General features: G+C 43.3%; 1 protein-coding gene across 2 annotated transcripts in view; it reads left to right on the top strand.

Annotated features, from left to right (window-relative positions):
- Positions 1-26233, top strand: part of SLC25A37 (solute carrier family 25 member 37) — a 52059-nt gene that overhangs the window by 2688 nt on the left and 23138 nt on the right. For both annotated transcript variants that reach the window (XM_087969931.1, XM_026681134.2), the window contains 2 exons: positions 4030-4094; positions 6291-6633. In XM_087969931.1, the coding sequence (XP_087826057.1) occupies positions 6319-6633 (315 nt within the window). In that variant the 5' untranslated portion in view covers positions 4030-4094; positions 6291-6318. The remainder of the gene's footprint in view (positions 1-4029; positions 4095-6290; positions 6634-26233) is intronic.

The following is a 26233-nucleotide window of genomic DNA, read 5'->3' on the forward strand; positions in this document are numbered from 1 at the left end:
GTTCCAATCAAGATTTTTTTTGATATGGCACTCACTGGGACCGCAACAGCCAGTTTATGCCATAGTCTTTCTATTTCGATTTTTAGTCCTTGATGCTTTGTGTCCTTTTCCAGTTCTTTGTCTAGTATTCCCTGGCATTGCCACATCACTTGTCCACACTTTTTTCTTTTCAATCAGAGTTACATGTGGTGCATTATGGGCTAAGATTCTATCAGTCTATATTCAGAAATCCCACACTATTTTAACCTGCTCATTTCAACTACTTTTTCAACTATATGTTTCCAGCATTTTTTTTTATTTTTGCCAATGATAATTTTGACAGATGTTCCAGTGCACCATTATGGCAACTATGTTATGTTGTTTATAATCCACTTCTGCAATCTTCTTGCATGAGCTGAATATATGATCTACTGTTTCTTGTGCTTCTTTGTACAATCTATACTTTGGATCCTTTGATAAGTTTTTCAATTTTGGCCTTGACTGCATTCAAATAGCTTGCTTGCTTTTCCCCAGCCAAATTCAAGCCTTCGGTTTCTTTTTTTAATACTCCAGCCTGTAATGCTGCTAGATTTTATCTTTATCCATTTTTCCCTCAATCTTTTGTGGAAATGTTCTCACTTTGCTCTAAGAATTAAGATTAGAGTTAATGCTATGTTCCAAAGAATTGTTTACAGTATTAGTATAGCAATTTTGAATGATTTTTTTTAGGGCTAAAGATATGTAAAAAATGTAAAATAGAATGCAAGTATAAATACATGAATTCATACCTGTCTCAAACCTGTCTAAGATGTTTTTTAGATGGCATTTTGTGTCGACAAAGTTGACAAGGATGTTCAAAGATAAATCAGCTAAATGTTGGAAACGCCACTAGATAACTGGATCATATTATCATATGTGGTGAACATGTGTAGAAGCCAAAAAATATTGGACAAAAATACAGATGATACAACAGCACATTGATTTAAAACCTGAAATATTTTTCTTTTCTTTCTTGGGGATTTTACCTGAAATCTATAGTAGTGATTATTTATGTGTTAACTACAGCTAAAATTGTATTTGCACAAAAATGGAAAAGTGAAGAGATTCCTACTGATGAGAATGTGATCAGGAAAATTTTAGAATGTGCAGAAATGAATAGGTTAACACTCGCAAGTAAATGGAAGGAACAAACTGTCTATTACATGATATGAGAATTATTCTATCAATGGCTAGAGAATAAATATGAAAGTTAGAAACAAAAAAGATTAGTGAAAATATGTTAGAAAACATGTTAATAGAATTAAATAAGTTGAGGATTGTTATAATAATTAGATATATCATGTATATCAGTATTAAGAGTTGAAAATTAATATTAATGTAATGAATATGGCTGTAACTTTGTTATTGCACAAGATATTTGTACCCAGATGATACACTGTTTAATGGATGATGGATTGCTTCTATTAAAAATAATTTTTTATAGATATATATAAAAAGAATTCATACTCGTCTCGAAAGTCAATTTGGCCTAAGGACTGCAATCTTCCTTCTGCCAATGGCCATTAGACAACATGGGAATAAATATTCTTTTGAACTCAGCGGGGACAGAGAATTGGGTCTACAGACTCCAAGAAGTCCCAAGATTTAAATCTTTACTACAGGCAGTCCTTGATTTACAACAATTGAGACCCAAATTTCTATTGTTAAGCGAGAGAGTTACGTGCATTCTGCCCCACTGTAGGACCTTTCTTGCTACAGCTCTTATGTGAGTCACTGCAGTTGTTAAATTAGTAACACAGTTGTTAAGTGAATCTGGCTTTGCCATTGCTTGTCATGTGACAAGGGCATCATGTGGCTGCAAATGTCATAAGTATGAGCCAGTTGCCAAGCATCTGAATTTGGATGCCGTGACCATGGGGATGTTTGCAAATGGTTTCAAGTGTGAAAAAATGGCCATAAGACATGTTTTAATTATTTTATTTATTCAACATTTCAATATTTAATTTCCACTTTTTACAACGATTCTGTAACAGTGTTCACACTGGTTAATAAATTCCATATCTATATTAATTGTTTCTCCATTCTATTCACTTATACTCTTATTTCTTAATCTAACTTATAACACTATTAACATATATACATATACAACATTAATACTTTCTCATTTGAGCAAGCGGTCAATTGACGCCTTTGGGCATAAGACATGTTTTAAATACCATTATAACTTCAGTCATTAAATGAACTGATGTAATTTGAGGACTACCTGTTCATTTTGAGGTATTCATGTAATTTGAGGACTACCTGGGCATGGCTAGTCTAGTGAAGAGAAGGACCAAGGAAGACATGATAAGCAGTGTGCCAATATTTGAGGGGCTGCCACAGAGAGGAGGAAGGGGTCAACTATTTTCCAAGGCACCCAAAGGCCAGACAAGGAATAATGGATGGAAACTGAACAAGGGGAGATTCAACCTGGAAATAAGGAGAGATTTTCTGAGAGAACAATCAGCCTATGGAACAGAAGTTGCCTTCGGAAATTGTGGGAGCTTCATCACTGGAGGCTTTCAAGAAGAGACTGGACTCCCATCTGTCAGAAATGGTATAGGGCAGGGGTCCCCAACCACCGGTCCGCGGACCAATACTGGTCCGCGGAACAACTCCTACCGGTCCGCGGCTTGCTGGGCACCGCCATCTTTTTTTTCATGAAAAAGTGCTTCCGGTGAGCTTTTCCGGGTAGAAAGCTCACCGGAAGCACGTTTCATCAAAAAGATGGCGCCAGCGCTCGGTGAGCTTTTCCGGGTAAAGCTCACCGGAAGCACGTTTTCATCAAAAAGATGGCGGCGCCAGCGCTTCCGTGAGCTTTCGGGTAGAGTCACCGACCCTTTTCAAAAGATGCGGCGTAGCTTTCGGAAAGCCATTTCTGCCCGGAAAAGCTCACGAGCGCTGCGCCATCTTTTGATGAACGTGCTTCGTGAGTCACCAGAAGCACTTTTTCATCAAAAAAGATGGCGGCGCCCAGCTGATGCGGTACCGGGCCGCGGCGCCCAGCTGATGCCGGTACCAGGCCGCGGCGTCAAAAAGGTTGGGGATCACTGGTATAGGGTCTCCTGTTTGGGTGAGGGGTTGGACTAGATGACCTACAAGATCCCTTCCAACTCTATTAATCTAATCTAGTCTTCACATCCTTTGCAACATGAATTTCAGTGATACAATCTCCATCCAATGCATCTGGAAGTCAGGTGTGATAGAAAGTAATATATATATTTTTTTACTGCTAGCACCAAGATGATGGAACTGTCTCAATCTGGGGTTTTTCCAATTCTTCTTTTCAGAGAATTATTTCCCCTTGCAGCAAAAGCTTGGCCACCTTCCAAATGTTGTTGGAATCCACATGATTTCTGGATTTTCTGCCTAAAAAAAAAAAAAAGTGATTTATGGTCTTGATAATTAAATAGGATGATAGAAAGGAGAGCAACACAGGTGTGCCTCGAATTGCAACAGTTCATTTAGTGACCACTCAAAGTTACAATGGCACTAAAGTGACTTATGACCATTTTTCACAGTTACAACCTTTGTAGCATCCTCATAGTCAAGTGATCAAAATTTGGATGCTGGCAACTGGTTCATATTTATGACATTTGCAGTGATCTTATTTGTGAACATCTGACAAACATGGGAAAGCCAAGTTCACTTAACAATCGGATTACTAGCTTTAACAACTTCAGTGATTCACTTAGCAACTGTGACAAGAAACATTGCAAAATGGGGCAAAACTCACTGGACAAAATGCCTCATTTAACAACAGAAATTTTGGGCTCTGCTGTTGTCATAAGTTGAGGACTACCTGTATGATGTAACTTGAGAGAGGGAGGTTAAAATATATTTGAACTTATCACTGGAAGTGAACATTGGAAGTGACTTTCTTTATATTTTTTTCATTTTCAACTTTATTCTTGCTTTTTGTTTTTTGCTTTCCCTTTCTTTTCCCTACTTTTGCTTTTTTATCTTCTTATTTCAAAGTTTTAATAAAAATTATCTCTCTTTTATCTGCAGGTAGCTTGCAACCCATGACCACAATGGAGGCCAGGATTTCTGTTATTAAGCAAGGTGGTTGTTAAGTAAGTTGTGCCTGATATTATGACCTTTTTTTTGCCGTAGTGGTTAAGGAAATAGCTGCAGTTGTTAAATGAAGCATGCGGTCATTAAATGAACTGGCTACCTCCCCCCTCCATTGACTTGGCTTGCCAGAAGCTGGCTGGGAAGGTTACCAAGTGGCGATCCCATGACTCCAGGACTTTGCAGATGTTGTAAATACATATCGGTTGCCAAGCACCCGAATTCTGATCATATGAGGATGCTGTGTTAATTTTCAGTGCAAGGACCGGTTATCACTTTTTTCAGTTGCCATTGTAACTTAGAACGGTCATTAAATGAATAGTTGTTTCCCCCAACATACGACCTACTCCAAAAATAAGTCCTAGCTTGATTTATTACATGTACCCAATATAAGCCCTACCCCTCAAAATAAGCCCTAATTAAGATCCTGCCCTCTCCAGTAAAAATTAAACTAGGGTGGGGGTGGTAGAGCTGCCCTACTACTTATCTTCGAATAGTTGCAGACAGGCCTCGCACACCTCGGCCTGCTTCTTCTGCAGCCGGCAAGGCTTTTCTGAAGGCCTCTGTAGCCAGATCGATCCGGAGCTCCGTTATCGGCTACAGAGGCCTTCAGGAAAGCCTTGCTGGCTGCAGAAAGAAATCGGCCGAGGTATATGAGGCCTCACTGCAGCTATCCAAAGCCAAAGAAGTTCCTGAAGAGAAAAGGAGGCCGGGGGCAATGTGTGCAAATGAGGTTAGTCAGTGGATGACCCCACCCCCCACCCCGAAAATAAGACTTGGTGCCTTTTTTGGTGGCCAAAAATATAAGACAGGGTTTTATTTTCGGGGAAACACGGATAAATGGAGGACCATCTATATATAAAGTAAACATTTGGGAGGTTTACTGGTAGCCCACACATTTTAAAGCCGCCTTGTCAAGCAGCCACCATAAATATGCTGCCCTTTTAATTCCCATCACTTTGGCCTTGGAGGTTAAGTGATTAAACTGACTGGAAAACTTAAAAAGTGTTCCAAAATTGTTTTGCATACCACTACTAGCTTTTATTTAGAGTCACACATCACAAACCAGAGTTTGCTGAATGAACAAACTAACATGCAAAGAAAACACAAGGAACGACTTGAAGAACATCTTTGTTCCAAACCAAGCCAAGCTACAGGGTGATATGTAAAAAATAAATTTCTGTATTCCAAAATGCTTTGAGGGGAAAGAAGATAGGCCTGTTTTTGTTCATCTTTATTGTATCTACTATTGTGTTATTCTGTATGCTGCCTTAAGTGGTGAAAAATGAAAACAGTATAAATATGTTGCAATGAATGGTCAGATGATAAACAATCACGTCCGCTTCTGCGTCTTGCCAGCCATTGTTCCTGGTGCAAAAGCTAGCCAGTTGTGGTTTGTTCCAACAAACCAGGATCCCATTTCCTCCCCGCCTGCCTGCCTGCGGGCTCTTGTTGCAAATATTATTTGAACGCCTCCCAAATTCAATCTCAAATGCCTCTCTTATGAAAGCAAAGGCGCTTTGCCAAACCCACGGTGGCAAAAGCAGAATGGAGCCGAGTGGATCCCGGATCGGGTGGATCGGGAAAACCCAGGCCCTTGTCAATTCCCCCACTAGGCATTGCAGGCCGGCCAAGACTCAACGCATGCCTCAACTCATTCCTCCCCTCCGGCCCGACCCACATTTTTCCAACTCGTAAACTAACAACAACAACAACAAAACACACACAGCTCCTTTGCGCTTTTGACACCAAGCCCGATGCCATGGCGTCCCCGTCTCGCCCCCCTCCGCCTCCTTCGGCTGGCATTTGCGCCTCGCCGTCTTTGCCAAGGAAGGCAGGCAGGCAGGCGGGCAAGGAAAGCGCAGGCCTGGATCCCGCCTAGCGGGCGCAAAGCACGGCCCCCTTTGCCTTCCTGAGGATTTGCTGGCAGGACTGCAAGTCACCTCCAGCTCCCAGCCGGAGCGCCCCAGCGGCTGGCTGCCAGGAAGCCGCGACGCAGCGAGGAACCCAGCTTGTGCCAATGGCGCACCGGGCGCTGCGCTTTTACGCGCCGCTATTGGCCCGGCGGTTGGCGAGTCGGGAAGGGCGTGTCGGGGGCGGGGGGAGCGTTACTTTCCGAAGTGAACTTTCTCCCCCCGTCCTTCCCGCCCCGTCTCCTCCCTCCTGCCCTCCCTCCACGGTGTCTTCCCCTCCCGCAGCGGCCGCTTTGCCTTGTTTTGCGCGCGGATGGAAGTGAGCTGCAGCGTCGCGGGGAGGAACGACGGCGGCGGCGGCGGCTCCACCATCGGCGGCAATAGCAGCAGCGGCGGCGGCGGCGGCAGCGGCCAAACGACGGCCACGCCGGCCAGCCTCGCGTCCTCCTCTTCTTCCACCTCCTCCCCCGCCGCCTCCGCCACGGGGCTCCTGATGGACAGCGAGAGTCCCAGCGGGGAGGACTACGAGTGCCTGCCCACCAACGCCTCCCTCTACACGCACATGACGGCCGGGGCGGTGGCCGGCATCCTGGAGCACACGGTCATGTACCCCGTGGACTCCGTCAAGGTGGGTCGGGGGAACGAGCGGAGGTGGGGAGGAAATCGGACGCGTGGGCCAGAGCTGGAGAGAGCTTCTCCTTCCTCCAGGCTCCCTGCTTCGCTGATCTTGCCGGACTACAAAGCCCATCACTGCAGCCGGAGAAGGCGACCCTACACAGCGCATTTGGCTGGGGGAGAGGGGACCCGCTCCTGGGTAGTCTTCCCTGTCCCCCCCAACTCTTCTTGCACCTAATCTTGGGGTTCCCTTTTTTGGCATTCTTACCGGGTTGAAAAGAATTCATTTTAAGCGTCGGGGTTCCTGTAACATATAACTTTTTTAAATAAAAAAAACTGGCTCTTTGCAAGTCTACAAATCGCAGTTAGGGATTGCGAAATCACCCTGGCAGCTGGGTCTTTGGAACAACCTGACTTTGGATCAGGGCTGATCTGCTCCAAACTGTGTACACCCCCTCTCCCTTCTCCAAAGAGATCTGTTGGGCCGCTTTTGTGGCGTTGATCATTTGCCAGCCAATCTGTTTCTGCCTTGGGTGTCCTCTGCAGCTTCCTCTTGGAAAAGGTACACAAATATTGCCCCTGGGCCTTGGAATGGTATAATAATCACATGTATCGCTAATTATGGGATAGGAAGTTGCGGTGTTTCCAGATGTGGCAGGTACTCTGCAGCCCTTGGGTGGCTTCATCCATTGGACAGGTTTGGTGTGATGTGAAGCTGGCCTTTCTTGGCCAGAAGGCTGGTAATCCCAAAGAGCCCTTTATTTGGAAACTCACTTAAGAGATGCTGGCTGGTCGTACAGCTGATCTTTGACAAGCGTGTGGAGAAGAGCATCAGCTTCAGCCTCATTAATTGGGCATTGTTAATCCCTGGCATTAAGAATTAACCTCATTAGAAGGCCAGCAAAGACTCTGCTTTAATCTGCAAAATGTAGTAAATTTGTAAAGAGCTGGGGTAGTGCTGAGAAATACTTTGTGTAGATGTCCCTGAGTAGCATCTACGTGTTGAACTGGGCCCCAAATCTGGAATTACTGTGATCATTGATTCCTGACCATCTACCTTCTCTAGTTGGAAGTGATCTCTTTTCTGGTGGCACAGATTGCTTAATCATCTTTCCTACTTTTGTCATTTCCAATACTGCTGATCTCTCTCTCTCTCTCTCCCTCTCACACACACACACAGAGTATTTTTAAATTGACCATTCTACCCATCTGGCACCAACCCTTCCTTCAAAATATTACTGAAGGTTGTGTGTTAGCTGCCATATCCTATTTTTTGACCTGTACACTTATGTGTGTGTTTTAGGCCTTGTCAGCATAGTCTTGAGTAGGATGTTTGATCAGACCTTATTCCCAAGGAACCATTTATGGCTCTAAGCCCCATAAATGCGTTTTCTTTTGAATAAAACTTCACATTGGGATGTGGTGAATTCTGTAAACTCTTGTCCCAACCCATCCTGCCGGGCATTGAATATAGTTGTATAACTTTTAAGGGCTCACAGCTCAAATTACAGAAAAGACAAGCCATCAAGTAAATAACTTCACTGCTACTGTTTGCAACCTGGCAATTCCTGGTTGAGCAAAATTGGGGTAGTTTCTGAATTGCTTAACTTGGGCTGAGTTCCCTTAGCACCAAAGGAAAGGAAGCTTGTGTTTCTCTCGAAAAAGAAAAAGAAAAATCAATGCTTTCTTCACCTAGCTGAATTTTTGCAATAGTGGCAGTTAAGTGTTTACATGTCATAACTCCTCCAGCAAAATGTGGTTTGAGAAACAGCTTAGCTTCTACCATGGAATTGCCTTGTGTGGATGGGCAACAGCGTGGAGCTTGATAACACCATGGGCGTGGGGTGCGGTGCTACAACTTTCATTAAGAAAAACGTGGCAATGTGCTTCTCAGTTGCATCAGGAAAGGCCTTGAGGTTTGCAGGTGGATTTCACCTGTAGCTCAGGACAGGAATTGGAGCAGGAAATCATGTTGTTTTTCTTTTCTCCTGGCTCCACTGTGCCGTGTAGTGCGTGGTGAATCCAGCGGTGTGAATTTCAACGCTGGCTTCACAAATTCCTTCCACTGAATTCTGGAAGTAGCTGTTAGAGCAGGTCATTGCCCAGTTGAGTTCTCAGTAAGGGGAATTCGCTGCACATTAGCCACTGGGCCACAAGACATGGTGCCTGAAGCGCTTGCGTCTTTCATCTAAACAACAGGTTTAAACAACAGGCTTGGGTGGTTGAATACTGCATCCATAACTCTTTCATTGGACTCCTATCTGGATTATTCCCTGCTTTTGAGCCAAACTTGGCTCAGCTGCAAATATTGAGGACACTTTAAAAAGTATTTTGAATTTTGGGGTCCCCTTTTAATGACATGACACCAGGGAACTTAAGAGTTTGCTCCTAGTTAAGGAGGGTGTGTGTGTCTTCTTCCAATAATTCTGTGCTTTGCCTCCCTCCCCACTTTCTCAGTTAAGAAAAGCAGGTGGCATATATTGAACGTGCAATTTTGTTCCTGAGGTCAGAGTCTCTTTATATGCTTATGGCTGTGTCTCTTGTTAACAAGAACAGCCTGTTTCTCTCTTTCAAGTATCAAATTAATAGCAAAGCTTGTTCAGCTGGGTAGCCAACCTGCAGATTAAGCCGGTGAACACCTTTGCTGTGAGAGGGACATAATTGGCGGAACACCCTCCCTCCTCCACACACCAGGGCTCTGCTTTGCTGTTAAAATTGCTGACGCCATGTCAATCTTTTCAGGATGACCAATTGAACAGGAAGTGGGAGAGTGCTGGAATGCAACCATAAACTTGGGGGTGATGCTGTGGGTACAAAAGTGGCATTTGTGCATAAGCCTGGACTATATGTGTTGAGGACCTGTTTTTTTCTCGCCACTGAGAGTCTGAGGTCTCATTCCCCCAACGAGCTAAGTCAGAGGTCTCCAAACCTGGCAACTTTAAAACTTGTGGACTTTAACTCCCAGAATTCTCCAGCCAGAATTCTCCTTTAAGTTCACAAGTCTTAAAATTGCCGAGTTTGGAGACCTCTGAGCTACGTCATGCTTTGTTGGTTTGGGATCAGGTGTGTTGGGGCGAACTCAGCTAGTTATGGCTCATTGCAAGGTGTCCAGACACGAAGCACACCCAGAAATACTAGCCTTATAGTAAGGTTATCTTAACAGAATCTTGCAAGCTTCAAAAGCCCAGCTCAGTCCAAGAAACTACAGAGGGTCCGTTTTGAGATGTTTGCTCCATCCTCATTCCTTCTCTGGACTCGGCTACTTCTTATCTGGTTGTTGACTAGTCTGGGTCTCTTTTTGTCTCCCAAGGTCACATACCATCACATAAAGTATTCTGCAACAACCCGTGGCTTCCATTGTACAAAGCAGGTTGCTGTTTTAGGTAGAAGAATTTCATAATAGTTGTCTCAAGCTGGTCTGAATAGAAACTGAATGATGATAGTGCATGAGATTTGATGTTGGCATAACCGGGGAGTTAATTTAACTGACTTCCTGGCCCTTTGCTTAGGATTTTTAAATGTTATTTAAAATTTATTTACTTTTTATTATTTATTATTTATAATATATTAATTCCCTCCCAGGCTTGCTTAATTTTAATTATGACCGGTTTGAAATCAGCTAGCTGTAGATCAGAGGAGTCTAACCTGGGCAATTTTAAGACTTGTGGATTTCAATTCCCAGAGTTTTCCCAACTAGCCACGCTTGGAAGTTGGAAGTCCACAAATCTTAAAGCTGCAAAGGTTGGACACCCCGATCTAGATTATTGGTACAAGATAGACTTATTCTGCAGTAGGATTAGCCCCACCTTAGGGTCAGATGATATGGGTAAAGTAGTGGAGAATGAATGGAGAATGAAATTTTAATTTTTGTTCAAAATACTGTAAAATCCTGTAAAACAAAATACTGTACAAAATTGGACAATATCCAAATTCTGAAAGTACAGTATCCCCCCCAACTAGCAAATTTAAATGATTTTCTTGAAAATCCTTAAAGAAGTATTGCCAAGTGGGATCATGAAACAACATAAACCATTTTAAACCATACCCTTTAATTTTCCCAAAATGGTGATCCGGCAGGCTTAACAGATTAGAGATCTCTAAAACAGAAAAGCTACTTGAGGTTGGGGAAATTCTATCTGTACTTATTCATATTACAAATTCCAGCTGCATACTTACATAGGTATTTGCAAACATTTGAGGGTGGTTTGAGTGGAAGTTTGATAGGTAGGAGATTTGAGAGCAATAAAATTAAAACAAAACAACAGCACCCTCCCCCCTTTTAAAAAGGTAGCATGCCATTTTCATTTGATTCACCTTCCCACTGCAGTTGATGTACTTGGGTCTTCTTTACATTGCTGATTTATGTTTTTCTTCCTTTTGCTTCTTTGGACCACAGTTTCCTCCTTTGGATACCCCTTGTATTTATAAATATTAGTTATTTAATTTATATCACCGCCCATATCAACTAAATGACTATGGGGCGACTTACATAATTTAAACAACAACAATTAGAAATGAAAACAAAATAAAAGCTATTAAAGCAATAAAACTAACTTGCTGGAGATTTTCTTTGAAGACATTTTATTTCTCATCCAAGAAGCTTCTTTAGCTCTGTCCAAAGTGCATAGCTATGTGTCTATGCAGATCCTCAGTCATCCAGGTCATGGTTATCCCAAAAGTGCTTTTTCCAAGAGGCAGCTGGACTTTCTTGTTTTTCTTTGAAGACATTTCGCTTCTCATCCAAGAACCCTCTTCAGCTCTTCTTGGATGAGAAGCGAAACATCTTCAAAGAAAAACAGGAATGTCCACTTGCCTCTTGGAAAACCACCTTTGGGACTGTTGGTTGGTTGCATTCTTAGCAAGGTATTGTTCTCTCCAGCAAATTAGTTTTATTGTTTTAATAGCTTTTAATTTGTTTCATTTCTAATTGTTTTAATTATGTCACTTAGGTGAGATGGGCGGTAATATAAATTAAATAGCTAATATATAAATATTGCGCTGACAGCATCTTTGGGACAGCCATGATCTGTCCTGGATGACCGAGAATCTCCACAGACATTTAACCAATCGACAGGGTTGATTCCACCACTGGCTCCCAGAAACAATGACAAAAGTATATGAACATATGTATAGAGCTTGTTTGTGGTTGTGAGACTTGTATAGCATACGTGTGAAGGGTGCATCTGTGCCTGCCCTTATTGCTGTCTTATAGAATGGGAAAGTAACATGAAAGGTTGCAAAAATTCCAGGGAGATTAATTTACTAATCAACAAGCTCTCATTTGCCTATGGCCAAAGATGCTGAACGCCAAGGGCCTCCCTATTCATGAGGAGCAATGCACAGCCCATTGGAAGATTGAAATCCCATAGACCAGCTTGGAAAACAGCTATTCATGTAGCAACTACCTAGTTTAACCCTGAGAATGCCTGGAGAGAGGAATGGCCCACGGTACCTTCTGGTGGCCTGACTGTTAGTGATCCCTCTACCAAACCACCTAATTTTGACCGGCCTCCTTTGTCTGTCAAAATTGAACAGAATTAGGTGTGATACTGGAAGAAGTTCCTTTGCTCTGTATCCGTGGGGATGGAAAGATCCCCCTTGTTGCGATTGTGGTGCTGATATGCAAAGATTGCCCACAATGTGCGTTCTCTTGTCCCCTAGAAGATATGCATGAAGCAATCTCAGAGGCAATCAGCTGGATAGCTGAAATGGACATCCAATTATGAGGTGACTGCAATACTCCCATAGAAGTTTTATTTATAATTATGTGGACTGTGTATATATGTTGACTTCTGTCAGGGTCTCATCATACGCTAAATAAATAATAATTTACAAAGTGGGAAGAGGATAGGTTGGGATAGGAGTGTCAAACTCAAGGCTCGCGGGTCAGATCCAGAGACTGTCACAGCTGAAAACGGGGCCCGGTAGGGTTGCATGCAACGCCTCCCTGGGCTCCATTTTTGCTGGCAGAGGGCTAGCAAAACAAACTAAAAACAAAAGGAGAAATGTTTCCCCTTTTGCATTTGAGCATGCAAGAAGGTACAGGAAAAAGGAGAAAGGGAAAGAGGGAAGACAAAGAAAAAGATGGGAAGAGAGCAAGGAAGGAAAAGGAAGGAACGAGGGGAAGGAAGAAGAAAGGATGAAGAGAGAAAGAAGGAAGGCGATTGTAATGAGAGGGAGGAAGGATCTGAGGGGAAGTCTTGGCCACCACAGGTGCCCTCAACATGAGTGACGTCGAGCTGCTCACGCCCCCCTGTCCCCCTCTTCCCGAAGTCAAACAACCCTGATGTGGCCCTCAATGAAATCGAGTTTGATACCCCTGGGTTAGGATGATCAAAAGACTTATGACAGATGACAATGACAAGAAAATGTAGGAAGGCAGTAAAGTTCTGGTTTGATCACATGAAATGCCGCCTAATTTTTGCTCTTCAATAGGTCATTGAGAAAGGCATGAAAGTCAGATATGAAATAAGTATGTATGTATGTATGGTATTCAGCTTTGTTCGGGTATTTTCCCACGTCATTATAGTTGTGCTTTTAAAGTTGTTGCAACGTTTCGGCAGAATCTCATCTGCCATCATCAGGCTTGTGTATTGTGTTCATACATACCCGCGAAAACTTAAGAAAACACACACACACACACACACACACACACACACACTGTTCGTTGGTTTAGAAAAACCGTGTTGTAAATTGAATGGGTTTCTACAGTCTAAAATGTTTTTTCACATAAATGTGGAATCAAAGTTTGTTTGCTAAATGTGATAAGAATTGTATCTGATGAAGATAAACAAAGCGTGCATGAGACTGCTGTCAGTTGAATGAGTTCCTTTGAATAAGAAATAAGACCAGGTTGTGTGCTATGAATACACTGTAGTTTAAGTATTTTTGCATACATTTATGGGGATGTCTGTGGTGACATTAGAAATATGTTGATTTGGGGGGATAGGAATCTATGCGTATTTTGTATGCAAATAATTGAATGTTTTGGGGTGAATGTTAGTTGGGTGATATGATATGGTGAGGAGCATGGACTTGAAAATTATCCTACATTAACATGTCATGTGATCCAACTTTTATGACTTACTATTCTAAAACAAATGCCCGAAGCATGGATCCAGCCATAGGATCATACTGTGATCTTCAAGCCATTAACACCAGAGATTCTTGTGGCTGTCTATTTACTTGCTTTCATGTGTTCTTCATGTGATAGCTTTACAGAAGAACACATGAAAGCAAGCAAATAAGACAGCCACAAGAATGAGAAACTGCTGTTTATATTCATTTGATTTATTTTACATCTGCAGCTGTATAAGAAATGTCTATGGAGGCCAACTGTAAAATCATATAACAGACTGCAATGTTTTATAAAAACGATTGGCATTTCAGCCCGGTGTTTACATCTGAAGGAAGATGGCCAAGCACAAGGCTTACAGTTCAATGATTTTTACTGAAGCTCGCAATGCTTCTTATTCAAACTGAATACGGACTAATACTTTTAGAACAACGGATTGGAAGGTCCAGGTGTTTGTAAGAACTTGCTCAATACGTTTTTGTTTACAGAATTTGAAATGGCCATTCTTTCAAAAAAGAAACCACAGTTTTTTTCTTTATAAAAAAATCAAAACATGTCAACTATCTGACTTCGGGGACATTATTTTTAAGAACAACAAACAACCTTGTTTTCAGAATCCCATGGAATTAATTGTAAATCATCCCAAATAGACCAGTGTACCTGTCCATTGTAGCGACTCCTGGAAAGTAGAGTCAAACCTAGCCAGTACTGGGATAGGAAATACCAGAATTATGTCAATACTGAAAAACAGATTAGAAAGTTTTGGGATGAAAAAAGGCACAAGGAATTATAATCCACTTTTGTTTTATAACTCAAGTACCTGGATGAGAAGTTGAGTTTCACTCGGAGGTTTTACTATATTAAAATCCCTTGTGATTTATTGTATTCAACTCCAAGTAGATCAGGGATTCTTATAACAGGTAGTACAACCACAATTGAGCCCCAAATTTATAGTTGCTAAATGAGAAATTTGTTAAGTGAGTTTTGTCCCCCATTTTACGACTTTTCTTGCCACATTTGCTAAGTGAATCTATTTGTGTTGGCATCCTTCAGTCTCAAGAGACTGTGGTATCATGCTCTGAAAAGAGGCCCTAAAACAGCATCTAGTGTGGCTAAAAAGGCCAATTTAAGAGGGGCAATCCCTTCCACACTGAGGACAGATACAGTCTGTCTCCTGTCCAGCGCCCGGATTTCGCTGGTTCCGGGACTGACTCTTTGCCTCAGCTTGCTGAGCGAGGGTCTCTTCTTCGAATTGGAGAAGGGCATGCTGCTGTCAACTCATAAAACGTTTTGTATACACGTTTTATAGTTGTCAACGGAAAGAAAGGGGAGAGTTTCAAAGAGCAGGCGGCAGTGTGGAATCGAAAGTACATTCCATTCATATTTTCTTCAGAGACTGATTGGATGACCGAAGCTTCTGCCTTGAAAAAAAATCTAATTGGAGAGAGTGATTGATGACTCTTGAATATGGACATGTTTCGTTGGATGATACACCCAGAGGGGTGGAGGGGGGTGGAAGCAGGATCAAGGGTGACAGTGAATTACGTATCTCAGAGTCGGCTATGCCCAGGCTAATGCCGGCATGCTAACTTCTAATAAATCCTTTCCAGTTGTGGGAGCGTGGCTCGAGGCTCATGACTTAATTGGAGTAACTGCTGGAATCCTGACAGATAGCCGACTCTGAGAGCAGCCCAAAGTTGTCAGAGCGTAAGAAGGTTATTGGAGAGCATGATGGATGACTTTTGGAGATGGATGTGTCCCATTGGAGAAGTCACATCCAGGGGGTGGGAGGAAGACCAGGGTCAAGGGGGAAATGTATGATGTAATTTAGTATCGGCTGCACCCAGCTAAACGCCAACATGGCCACTTCTAATAAATCAATGTTCTTTTCTCTGAGATGCGGCTAGAGGCTTTTGGTTTGAATGGGGGCAGAGTTATTGGAGCCTCTAGCCTGGAATCCTGACAGCCTCCAACTGTCTTCAGCCTCCAACTGGACGATCAGAGGTGAAGGTTTCCCAGCTGTTGACGTCCATTCCCAAGGCCTTTAGATCCCTCTTGCAGAAGTCCTTATATCGCAGCTGTGGCCTCCCTCTCGGGCATTTTCCCTGCACTAATTCTCCATACAGGAGGTCTTTCGGAATCCGCCCATTGGCCATCCTCACGACATGCCCAAGCCAGCGTAGACGTGAATCACTTGCAGTTGTTAAGTTAGTGACATGGTTGTTAAGTGAATCTGGTTTCCCCATTGACTTTGCTTGTCAGAGGGTGGCAAAAGCATATCACATGACTCCCAAGACACTGCAACTGTCATAAGCGTGAGTCCATTATCAAGCATCTGAATGTAAATCATGTGACCATGGGAATGCCACGATGGTCATAAGTGGGAAAAGGTCACTTTTTCCATGGCCGTGGAAACTTCGAATGGTCACTGTTGGCGAACTGTTGTAAGTCGAGGACTACCTATAAATAATTAACTTATTTGGCATTGGAGATAGCCCAGATTGTCTGCACAAATACGGTGAGCATGCTAAGTACCTTTGACTTGTTTGACGTGCTAATCTTCTAAAGGTGATGCCTGAAGGCCTGGCTTTTAATGACACCCTGAATGCAACCTGGGTGGGTTTTGCATTGTTTTCTGGGCTACGTTTAACGCAGGGCTTAATGCATTTCCTGGTTATTTGATAGCGCTAATATGCACCCAGGGTGAAATTTACCAGTGCTGTCTCGGCTGCAGGAAGCACGTGGTTTTCTGTTATATCACATAAAGCAGAAAAGTGTTCTTCGGTTTCATGCCTTGCTTGTTTTTCCAGTAAAGTTTGCTTCATCGTGACTTGCTAAAAAGTCTGAATGCTTTGGTACAGCAGCGTGATTCAAAGGCCACTTAAAATGCTGTGATCCTCAATGAGCTTCTTGCAACTGACGTTTGACTAGCCTGTGTAATGCATTTAAAGTAAAGTTCCAGCTTAAAATGCTTTTTTTCCCCCCTCCAAAAGTAGACTGTTTCAAACTTTTACGCAGATTGGCTTTCTAGTGTTTGGAATCTCCTAGCGAAAGACGGTTGAGAAAGCTAAATCCTACATCATAAATGTTTTTAGGTATTTGCTAAGATTAAAGTAGTGATAGTCCATATTGTGAATCAGGAAATGCCTGCAGCCTATCTTTATTTTGCTGTAAACCTGTTAAGCCAGCTCTCCTTCTGCATTAAATTCTGTCGTATATTACACCACAGGAATATAATATGTGTCAGATACTATCAACCTTTAAAATTGATGGTTAGGTTTGGAGAACTTACTTATGATAATGATGGAACATTGTTTTGTTTTGCAGTATGCAAGTAGTCCTTGGCTTACAACCACATTCAAGCCCAAAATTTATATTGTTAAGTGAGTTTTGTCCCTTTTTACGACCTTTCTATTTTTTAAAAACTTAATATAGATAAAAAAAAGAGCAACATGTTCAAAATCCATATATATATATAGTGTGTGGCCTGGTTAAATTTATTTGGAATAATATTCATCATAAACATAATAATACTCTTCTCTAATGGTAATTTCATAACAACAGTGCTTTTCTCCCATAACATTAATACATATTAATCAGTAAAACTAATCAAAATTATTCACAATTAATAAGTTACAATAAACAACCCTGCTCATGGGATTAATCTTTCTCTTGTAATCTTCAAGTTTCTAACTCCCGTTTCTCTTATTTAACCAGATCCCATATTTCAAAATATTTTAGTTATTAACATTGCTTCCTACCTATTTCACCATAAGGTGACCCTGGGCAGTGTTAAAGTGTTAAAGACACATAGTATAAACAAAATAAAGCATTGTTATGATGGGAAAAATCTGATGGGACAGCATATCTGATAGGTCCCAGAGAAGTTCTGAACTGTGGTTTGGTACTTCTAGTAATGGAGTAGGTGACTCTTTGGTTTGTGGCCATTGAACACTTGGACATGCAATGTACATGCTTAGTGATGTATCCTGAACACAGACTGAGGCGTCTATTGAAATGTTGGTGTTTTGAAACTCTGTTCTAGTGATTGGAGTCAACGTTTTAGCTGAAATGAACTCCGAGTCAGTTTCCTCCCCAATATCGATGCATTGTTACCATTTCCCCGGGGCAGTGAAGAAGTATAGAGTCGTAGGAAGTGGTATATTCCTTCCAATTCTCATTTCCAAGCATGGATACTGCTCCATAGGCAGCCTGATCAATATCATCCATAGCTAAAGAAATATTAAAAGAGCCTCAGATTTTCTAAAACTCTCAAACTTGCAAATAGCCACGGCTATTAGACTTATATATCACTTCACAGTGCTTTTACAGCCCCCTCTAAGCAGTTTACAGAGTCAGCATATTGCCCCCAGCAGTCTGGGTCCTCATTTTAGGATGGAAGGCTGAATCAACCTTGAGCAGGTCAGGGTTGAACTGCTGGCAGTTGGCAGAATTAGCCTGCAATACTGCAGTCTAGCCACTGTGTCACCACAGGAAATGATATAGCGGGTTTTCAGCATTGGTTGACTTTGAACTTATAAGCCAATCAAGTTTGGTCTGGCTTAGTGGGATGGGAATTCAATAGTGAATTCCAGAACTATAAGCTAGATCAGGGGTGCCTAATTCTGCCTGGGGAGTTCTGGGAGTTGAAGTCCACAAGTCTTAAGGTAGCCAAAGTTCGACACTCTTGAGCTAGATAGATAATAATGTATTGGCAAAATATCTCTGTATTGTTGTTTAGACTTGACATGGGTGTATTCCAGAGGTGGGCTGCTGGGGGTTCGCAGGGGTTCAGGAGAGCCCGTTGCTAATATTCTATGCAGTTCAGAGAACCCCCAAATCCCACTCCTGGCTGGCCATGCCCGCCCTCCCCTCCCAGGAGTCCCCACATGGCCCATTTTGGATTCAGGTAAGCGCAGGGTGTGCGCGGAGGCTCAGGGAGGGTGAAAAATGGGCCTCCCAAAAATTCGGGCCCGTTTCTGGCTTCCAGAGAGCCTCCGGAGCCCAAGGAGGCTGTTTTCACCCTCTCGGAGGCTCAAGGAAAGCCTCCGGAGTCCGGGGAGGGCAAACACACACACACACACACACACACACACCGCTGCGGTGCAGGAGGCCAACTAGGCCATGGCCACGCCCACCCAGCAACCGGACAGAGAATCCTTTGCTAAAAATGTTTGAAGTCCACCCCTGGCATATTCATAGAGTTACCCTTCCGTTTGAAGGAGATTATTTAAGCCAAAGGAATAATTATTTAAGCCAAAGGAGCTGCTGATCCAGTTCTACAGAAGAATTATTGAGTCTGTCATCTTCACCTCTATAACTGTCTGGTTTGGTTCTGCAACCCAGCAGGACAGACACAGACTTCAGAGAGTAATTAGGACTGCAGAAAAAACAATTACTACCCACCTGCCTTCAATCGAGGACCTGTATACTGCACGAGTCAAAAAGAGGGCTGTGAAAATATCTACAGACCCCTCACATCCCGGACATAAACTGTTTCAACTCCTTCCCTCAAAACGACGCTATAGAGCCCTGCACACCAGAACAACTAGACACAAGGACAGTTTTTCCCTGAACGCCATCACTCTGCTAAACAACTAATTCCCTCAACACTGTCTAAGTCTTCACTACTATTACTATTAATCTTCTCATCTCTCCTTATCACCCATCCCCTCCCACTTGTGATTGTATGACTGTAACTTTGTCACTTGTATTCTTACAATTTATATTGACTGTTTCCTAGTATGATTTGATTGCCTGTTTGTACCCTATGACTATCAATAAGCGTTGTACCTTATGATTCTCGACTCTTGACTAATGTATCTTTTCTTTTATGTATTTGCACCAAGACAAATTCCTTGTGTGTCCAATCACACTTGGCCAATAAAGAGTTCTAATCTAATCCTAATCTAATTCATTGGTTGGCTTGACCGTGGCAACGTAACCCTGCCTTTTGACCTTTTGACCATCTTGGCTGGAAAATTCTGGGAGTTGAAGTCCACAAGTCTTAAAGTTGCCAAGTTTGGGGACCCCTGTTTTAAAGAAACGTATAGGCTTGGGGGAAAAAGGGAAGAAAAACAACAACACGGATATACTTTTATTGATTGCGATTCATTGGTAATACGCTGCAGACCATTGAATAACCTGATCCTTATTATGAAACACGTTTGAACTGCACAGCTTGGTTTGAAATTTCTCAAGGTTCTTGAAAGGTCCTCCCAGCATCCAGCATGAGCAATCCGAGTGGCCTCTTCTGCCTCGCCTCTCCATTGCCTTCCCTCCCCCTCCCCCCCCCCGCTGAAATTCAGTAAACTGTAAGAGGAAAAAATCCCAAGTTGCATCAGAAAACCTGCCTTGGCAGCCGCCTTCTTCTTCCCGATAAAAAGGCTTTCGAAGCACTCTAGCCAAGAAGAAGGTCATTCATTTGAGGCCGCAGCAGCTGTAACCAAGGGCGTGTTGTGTAACTGGAATATCTAAAGTGGATTTTAACTTCTAGTGCCTTTGTGTCTGTCTCTGTCATTTCACCACTACTGGAAATCACTTTCTGGGGGAAAATCCAACTTGGTTGCACTCTCAACAGAATAATAGAGTTGGGAGGGACCTTGGAGGTTTTCTGGTTCAGCTCCCTGCTCAAGCAAGAAACCCTAAGGGTCTTCAAACTTGGCAAGCTTGAAGACCCCTGCTCTATCTTATATGCAGCTCTATCATTCCCCTCTATTGTAGTGGTTTCCTGTATCACATTGCCCCTCCAGGTTTCATCTCTATTGTTCCTGTGGTGCATTTCCTGTTCTTGTATTACTCTAACACAAGGGTCTTCAAACTTGGCAAGTTTAAGACTGGTGGACTTCAACTCCCAGAATTCCTGAGCTAACATGACCGGAGGAGGAATTCTGGGAGTTGATATCCACAAGTCTTAAAGCTGTCAAGTTTGAAGACCCCTTGCCCTATACCATTTCAGGCAAATGGTTGTCCAATCTCTTCTTATAAACCTCCAGTGATGGAGCATTCACAATTTCTAGTAATTAATTGTTCTCACTATCAGGACATTTCTCCTTAGTTCTAGGTTGCTTCTCTCCTTGATTAGTTTTCATCCATTGCTTCTTGTCCTACCTTCAGGTGCTTTGGGGAACAGCTTGACTCCCTTTGTCACCTTTAGTCTTTTAGTCCTTCTTTTCAATAAACTAGACCTACCCAATTCCTGCAACTATTGTTCATATGTTTTAGCCCCCAGTCCCTTAACTATCTTCGTTGCTCTTTTCTGTACTTTTTCTAGAGCCGGGGTCTTCAAACTTGGCAAGTTGTAAGAGTTGTGGACTTCAACTCCCAGAATTCCAGAGACAACATGAGTGGAGGAGGAATTCTGGGAGTTGAAGTCCACACATCTTAAACTTGCCAAATTTGAAGACCTTTGTTCTAGAGTATTAACTAGAGGTGGTATTCAGCAGGTTCTGACCAGTTCTGGAGAACCAGTAATGGAAATTTTGAGTAGTTTGGCAAACCGGCAAATACCACCTCTAACGAAATTTTGCAGTATCCACGCCTAGCAAGTCACGCCCACAGAGGCGGTAGTAAAAATTTTTGAATCCCACCACTGATCTTAACATCTCAACCAGTGGTGGGATTCAAATTTTTTTTACTACTGGTTCTGTGGGCATGGCTTGGTGGGTGTGGTGTGGCTTGGTGGGTGTGGCTTGATGGCCGTGGCTTGATGGCTGTGGCAGGGGAAAGTTACTGCAAAACCCCCATTCCCTCCCCCCCCCCACTAACCTGCTTTCCAGCTCCGTTCTCCTGTGCAGGGCAACAAAAGAAGACCCAGCCGATCAGCTGGGACTCAATGGGAGGTAGAGAATAGAGGGGGGGGGGGGCAGGGCCAGTCAGTGGCGGTATTGGCCGGTTCTCCGAACTTCCACTACCGGTTCTCCAAAACTGGTCGGAACTTGCTGAATACCACCTCTGATCTCAACGTCTCAAACTGAATCTTTCCTTCATCCCTGTGATGATTATGCGTACCTGTTTCCACTCTCCCACGTTGTTAAGGTCTACAGATAAAGCCAGGAAAGAATGAAAAATACAAACCAAGGAGCCACAATATCTAGATGGTGCACCCATCCAAAAGCAAGCATCATTCAGCAGAAGGAAGCAGATTGGGTTAATTTTATTAAGAAAAACATTCCCTTTTTAATTGAATGATTTAGCAGCAGCTTGCACAATTTGTGGTGGGTGTATGCATGTATGCATGTGTATGTGTGCGAATGAGTGATCCAAGAAATTGCTGAGTATGTGCACTGACTAATGTTTTCTGGCAATCCTCTTAGGAATGATTATGGGCAATTCCCATGCCTGCTTGCCAGGAAAAAAATTGGGACTAGGTAGGAACTTAAAGGCGAATCCTTTGCCCAGTTATATGTTTACTTTGCATTCCTGGTCAGTTTTGCAGTTCTGCTTCTGATGGTTGTTATTGGACTTGGGGTTGTTGTGCTTCCCTGGTTAGATTTCCTATCACTGAGTACTTAATGAAATCTCTCTCTTTTGCATCTTTGGGAAACAGCAGTGAAGATAGGGACAGAATCTCAAGCCTTGGCTGTCAAGAGAAAAATGGCATGAGAAAAATGACAAAGCCTGTAAAAAAAAACAAAGCTGATTAAAATCCAGGCAAGGATGAAATCAGGTGGCATAAATGCTCCCAACTGGGTCCTAATGGCAGAAGAAATAGGGGATAAATAGACTTCGTTGCTTTGAATGTTGCAGCGAAGCCTCTTGAATTACACAATGCAGTGATGTCAGCAGAAGAGTTGTGTTTCCAATTTTTCCAAACTGGAGGTAAGAGACCTTTCGGAGGCAAGCTGCTTCCACTTCCACTGCACAATAAAACCGTTGCAAAATTGCACAATCAGAATGTAGCTAGCCTGCTAAAACCGTTGATTTATTTGTGTCCCGCCTTTATCATTTTTAAAAATAACTTAAGACGGCGAATGTGTCAACCCATCTCCCTCCTCCTATTTTCCCCCACAACAACTCGGGGAGGTGCGTATGGTTGAAAGAGAGTCACTGGCCCAAAGTCACCCAGCTGGCTTTCATGGTTCAGGTGGAACTAAAACTCACAGTCTCCCAGTTTGTAGAACTTATCCGCTAGACCAGGCATGTCAGGGATCCGGCCTGTGGGGTGCTTAGATCTGGCCCGCAGGGTCGCCCTGGAAACAGCGAAGGACCGGCCTGCGGTGCCACTACCAGTGAAAATGGAGCTTGGGAGGGCCACATGGGAGCTCCATTTACACTGGCAGAGTGCTCAGGGACCCCCAACACAAGGGATGTCGAGCTGGCCACACCCACCCCAGCCTCCGAGGTCAAACACAACCCTGATGTGGCCCTCAATGCAGTTGAGTTCGACACCCCTGCACTAGACTAAAGTGACACTCAACTAATTTCCTCTGACTTTTCATCAGCCACCAGAAGCAACTTAGCTATGGAATTCCAATCCCTGCCTGGTTCTCTGTTGACAGCCCAAAGGCCAGAAATGAAGCTGTGACATCTCGAATATCTCTGCTTTTTAAACTTACCACCTGAAGATGCCCCACATGATATTATACACACACACCTCAGATTTGATGGCTAGTTTGAACTATTGTGGGTGGGAACATGGCATAACTTTGTATATGTGATTTTCGCACCTAATGCCTCAGATCTCGAATTCTTTTGATGCTGCCACTTTGATTTCCAGTAAAAGTCCTTTTCTGTATAACAATGGAGTCTAAGGTTTTCTTTCTTGGGTTTTGAAAGGAGCCTCACTTGACACAAGCATTCTGTCAGAGAAAATGGGCTCCCGGGCTCCATTTTTGGCTGTGATGGCCTCCTGCAACCTATGCCGTCTGTGGCCTTTCTGAGCTCCATTTTTGCTGGCAGAGGCATGGCGGGCGGGTCCTTTGCTGTTTCCAGGGAAGTGTCAGGGGCCAGATTGAGGATCCGGCCCCCTGGCCTTCTGTTTGACACCCCTGCACTAGACCAATCTGGTTCTCATCTAAATTTAGTTACTGAGGGAACGACAAATGGTGCATCGTTCTTGTAATTGTTTGGTTTGGGCAGTGGAGAAGAAAATTCCCCTCCCGGTATGAAATACCCTATATCACCAAGCCATTCTATACTCTTAATTTAGGTGCTCCTGCCAATAAATGTGTGAGTGTGTTGTTGTCCTACTCAGTTGGTACCTAAACGGTTACATGTAAGCTTCATAGATGAAATGGAGAGGTTACCACTTTGCCCAGAACTGTGGATGGCAGCGATTTTCGATAGTTCTTCTTTGAAATAGCAATAGCATTTAGATTTATATACTGCTTTACAGCCCTCTCCAAGCGGTTTACAGAGTCAGCCTATTGCCCCCAACAGTCTGGGTCCTCATTTTACCCCCCTCAGAAGGATGGAAGGCCAAGTCAACCTTGAATCCGGTGAGATTCGAACTGCCAAATTGCAGGCAGCCAGCAGTCAGCGGAAGGAGCCTGCAGTACTTCACTCTAACCACTGCGCCACTGTGGCTCATGCTACCTATTTATCTACTCACGTTTGCATGCTTTTGAACTGCTAGGTAGCCAGGATGGTACTATTGCTCAGATAAAAATGGTAACAAAACAAATATAGGTGATAAAGTCATGAGAAAAGTGATATAAAGTAATTCAGTCCATGAGGGGAGGGGGAATCTAAGAAGTAGTACTGCTCTTTTGAATGCCTTCTAAATCAGGGGTCTCCAACCTTGGTCACTTTACGGCTTGTGGACTTCAACTCCCAGAATTCCTCAGGCAGCCATGCCAAGTGACCAAGATTGGAGACCCCTGTTCTAAATCATCGTGTGCCTTGTCAACTAGAAGATGTGTGAACTTCAACTCCCAGAATCTCCTAGCCAGCTGTCAGGGCGGATTCTGGGAGTTGAAGTCTACACATCTTAAAGTTTTCATGGTTGAGAAACAGCAGTGCAAGGGCCTCTGTGTCGCTTCAGTGGACACATTGACCATCTAGCTCTACTTCAAAATGCTGTACATCAGCAGTTCTTAGTTTTTCAATCCATAAATCCCAACCACCACTCTGGTCACCAACTGGAGTCCCTCTATGATGAAAATAAAATGATGAGTTTTTTTTTGAAGGAGGACATTTATAGGGGCATTTTCCCAGGAGCCTACAACATATTGCAATCAAATCAGAGCATTGACCTACCACTATGACACCATCATCTAAATGTTGCTAGTATGCATTTATATCCCCCAAATTGATGTAGATATTTAAGTGATGGCTTTGTGTGACCATGTCATGTATCTCTTGTGATCATCCCCAGCAATCTTGTTATATTTATCACTAGCTCAATACCCGTCTTTCGCTACAAAACTATGTGATCGGGCTTAGTTTTTTGGGAGGAAAATAAGGGGGGGAATTTTGCCTCTGCCTACCAGCATCCATCGGTATTCATCTGGCTAGCATCATGTCAGTGTGTGAGAGAGTTGAGGGCTGTTTGGAAACTGAAGCAGTATTTGCTGCGTGAGCAAGAAGGAGACAGCAAAGAGCCTGGGCGTGGCTTAACTCAATTGTTCTGTAGTAAAGCTGCTTGGTGCTGTGAAACTGAAACTCCTCTGCTTGTGTTTTGCATTTGGAACAGATTTCTTCTCAGGTGGGGAGGGGGAATAGAATTCCTTAGCATCAGAGCATGCTAATAATATAGGAAATACTAATGCTTTGATGGTCATTTTGAAAAATCCTTTCTTGGTGAGCACCTAGAAGCCAAGAGGAACATACGTGCCCAATTTCAAGTTTGTAGGCTTTACGGTTGTGGAGAGCTGCTGTTCTGAATCGAACGGCTATCACTTCAGATGTGCCCGTGAGTAGCTCCCTGAATAAAGAGCTTAGATAGCTCACGTGCTAGAACTTAGACCTGCGAGAGATTCATTGGCCCAAAAGAAGGGGATGGATGCTCAGATGATTTGCCTTTTCTTTTTTAGCCAAGGTGAACAAATCGATGGATTTCTAGATATTGCTAAACTACAGCTTTCAATAACTGGAGCCAGCTTGGTCAAGAGAGCCAATATGGTCTGCTGGTTAAGGTGTACCAGCCTAGAGACTAGCAGACTGTCTTGCCCAAGGGTGGAATTCAGCTGGTTTGGACCGGTTCGTGTGAACTGGTTGTTAAATCCACCTCCACCACCCTTCGGCTATCAAAGTGGATCCTGGGTGCTGCGCTGCGCTGCAATGGAGCGGCCAGCGCGAGGGAAGAAGGCCGCTTTTCCTCTTTCTTCTCCCTGCTCCTCCTCCTTCCCTCATGCCAGCTGCTCCATTGCCCATTTCTCCATTCCAGCGCAGCGCCCAGGATCATTTTGATAGCCGGGGGGTGGGGGGTGGGGGGATAATTTAACAACTGGTTTGCCTAGGGTCAGGTTGGGCCATGCCTCCCACGACAGCCAACCTGTCCCTGGGCACACCGGTTGTTAAATTATTTGAATCCCACCACTGGTTTTGCCTTAGGCATGAAAATCAGCTAGGTGACTTTGGGCCAATCACCAGGTGT

This window comes from Notechis scutatus, chromosome 7 (genome assembly GCF_049901735.1).
Source record: "Notechis scutatus isolate UNSWTSFEM ecotype Mainland chromosome 7, rNotScu1.2, whole genome shotgun sequence".
In the NCBI taxonomy this organism is placed as follows: Eukaryota; Metazoa; Chordata; class Lepidosauria; order Squamata; family Elapidae; genus Notechis; species Notechis scutatus.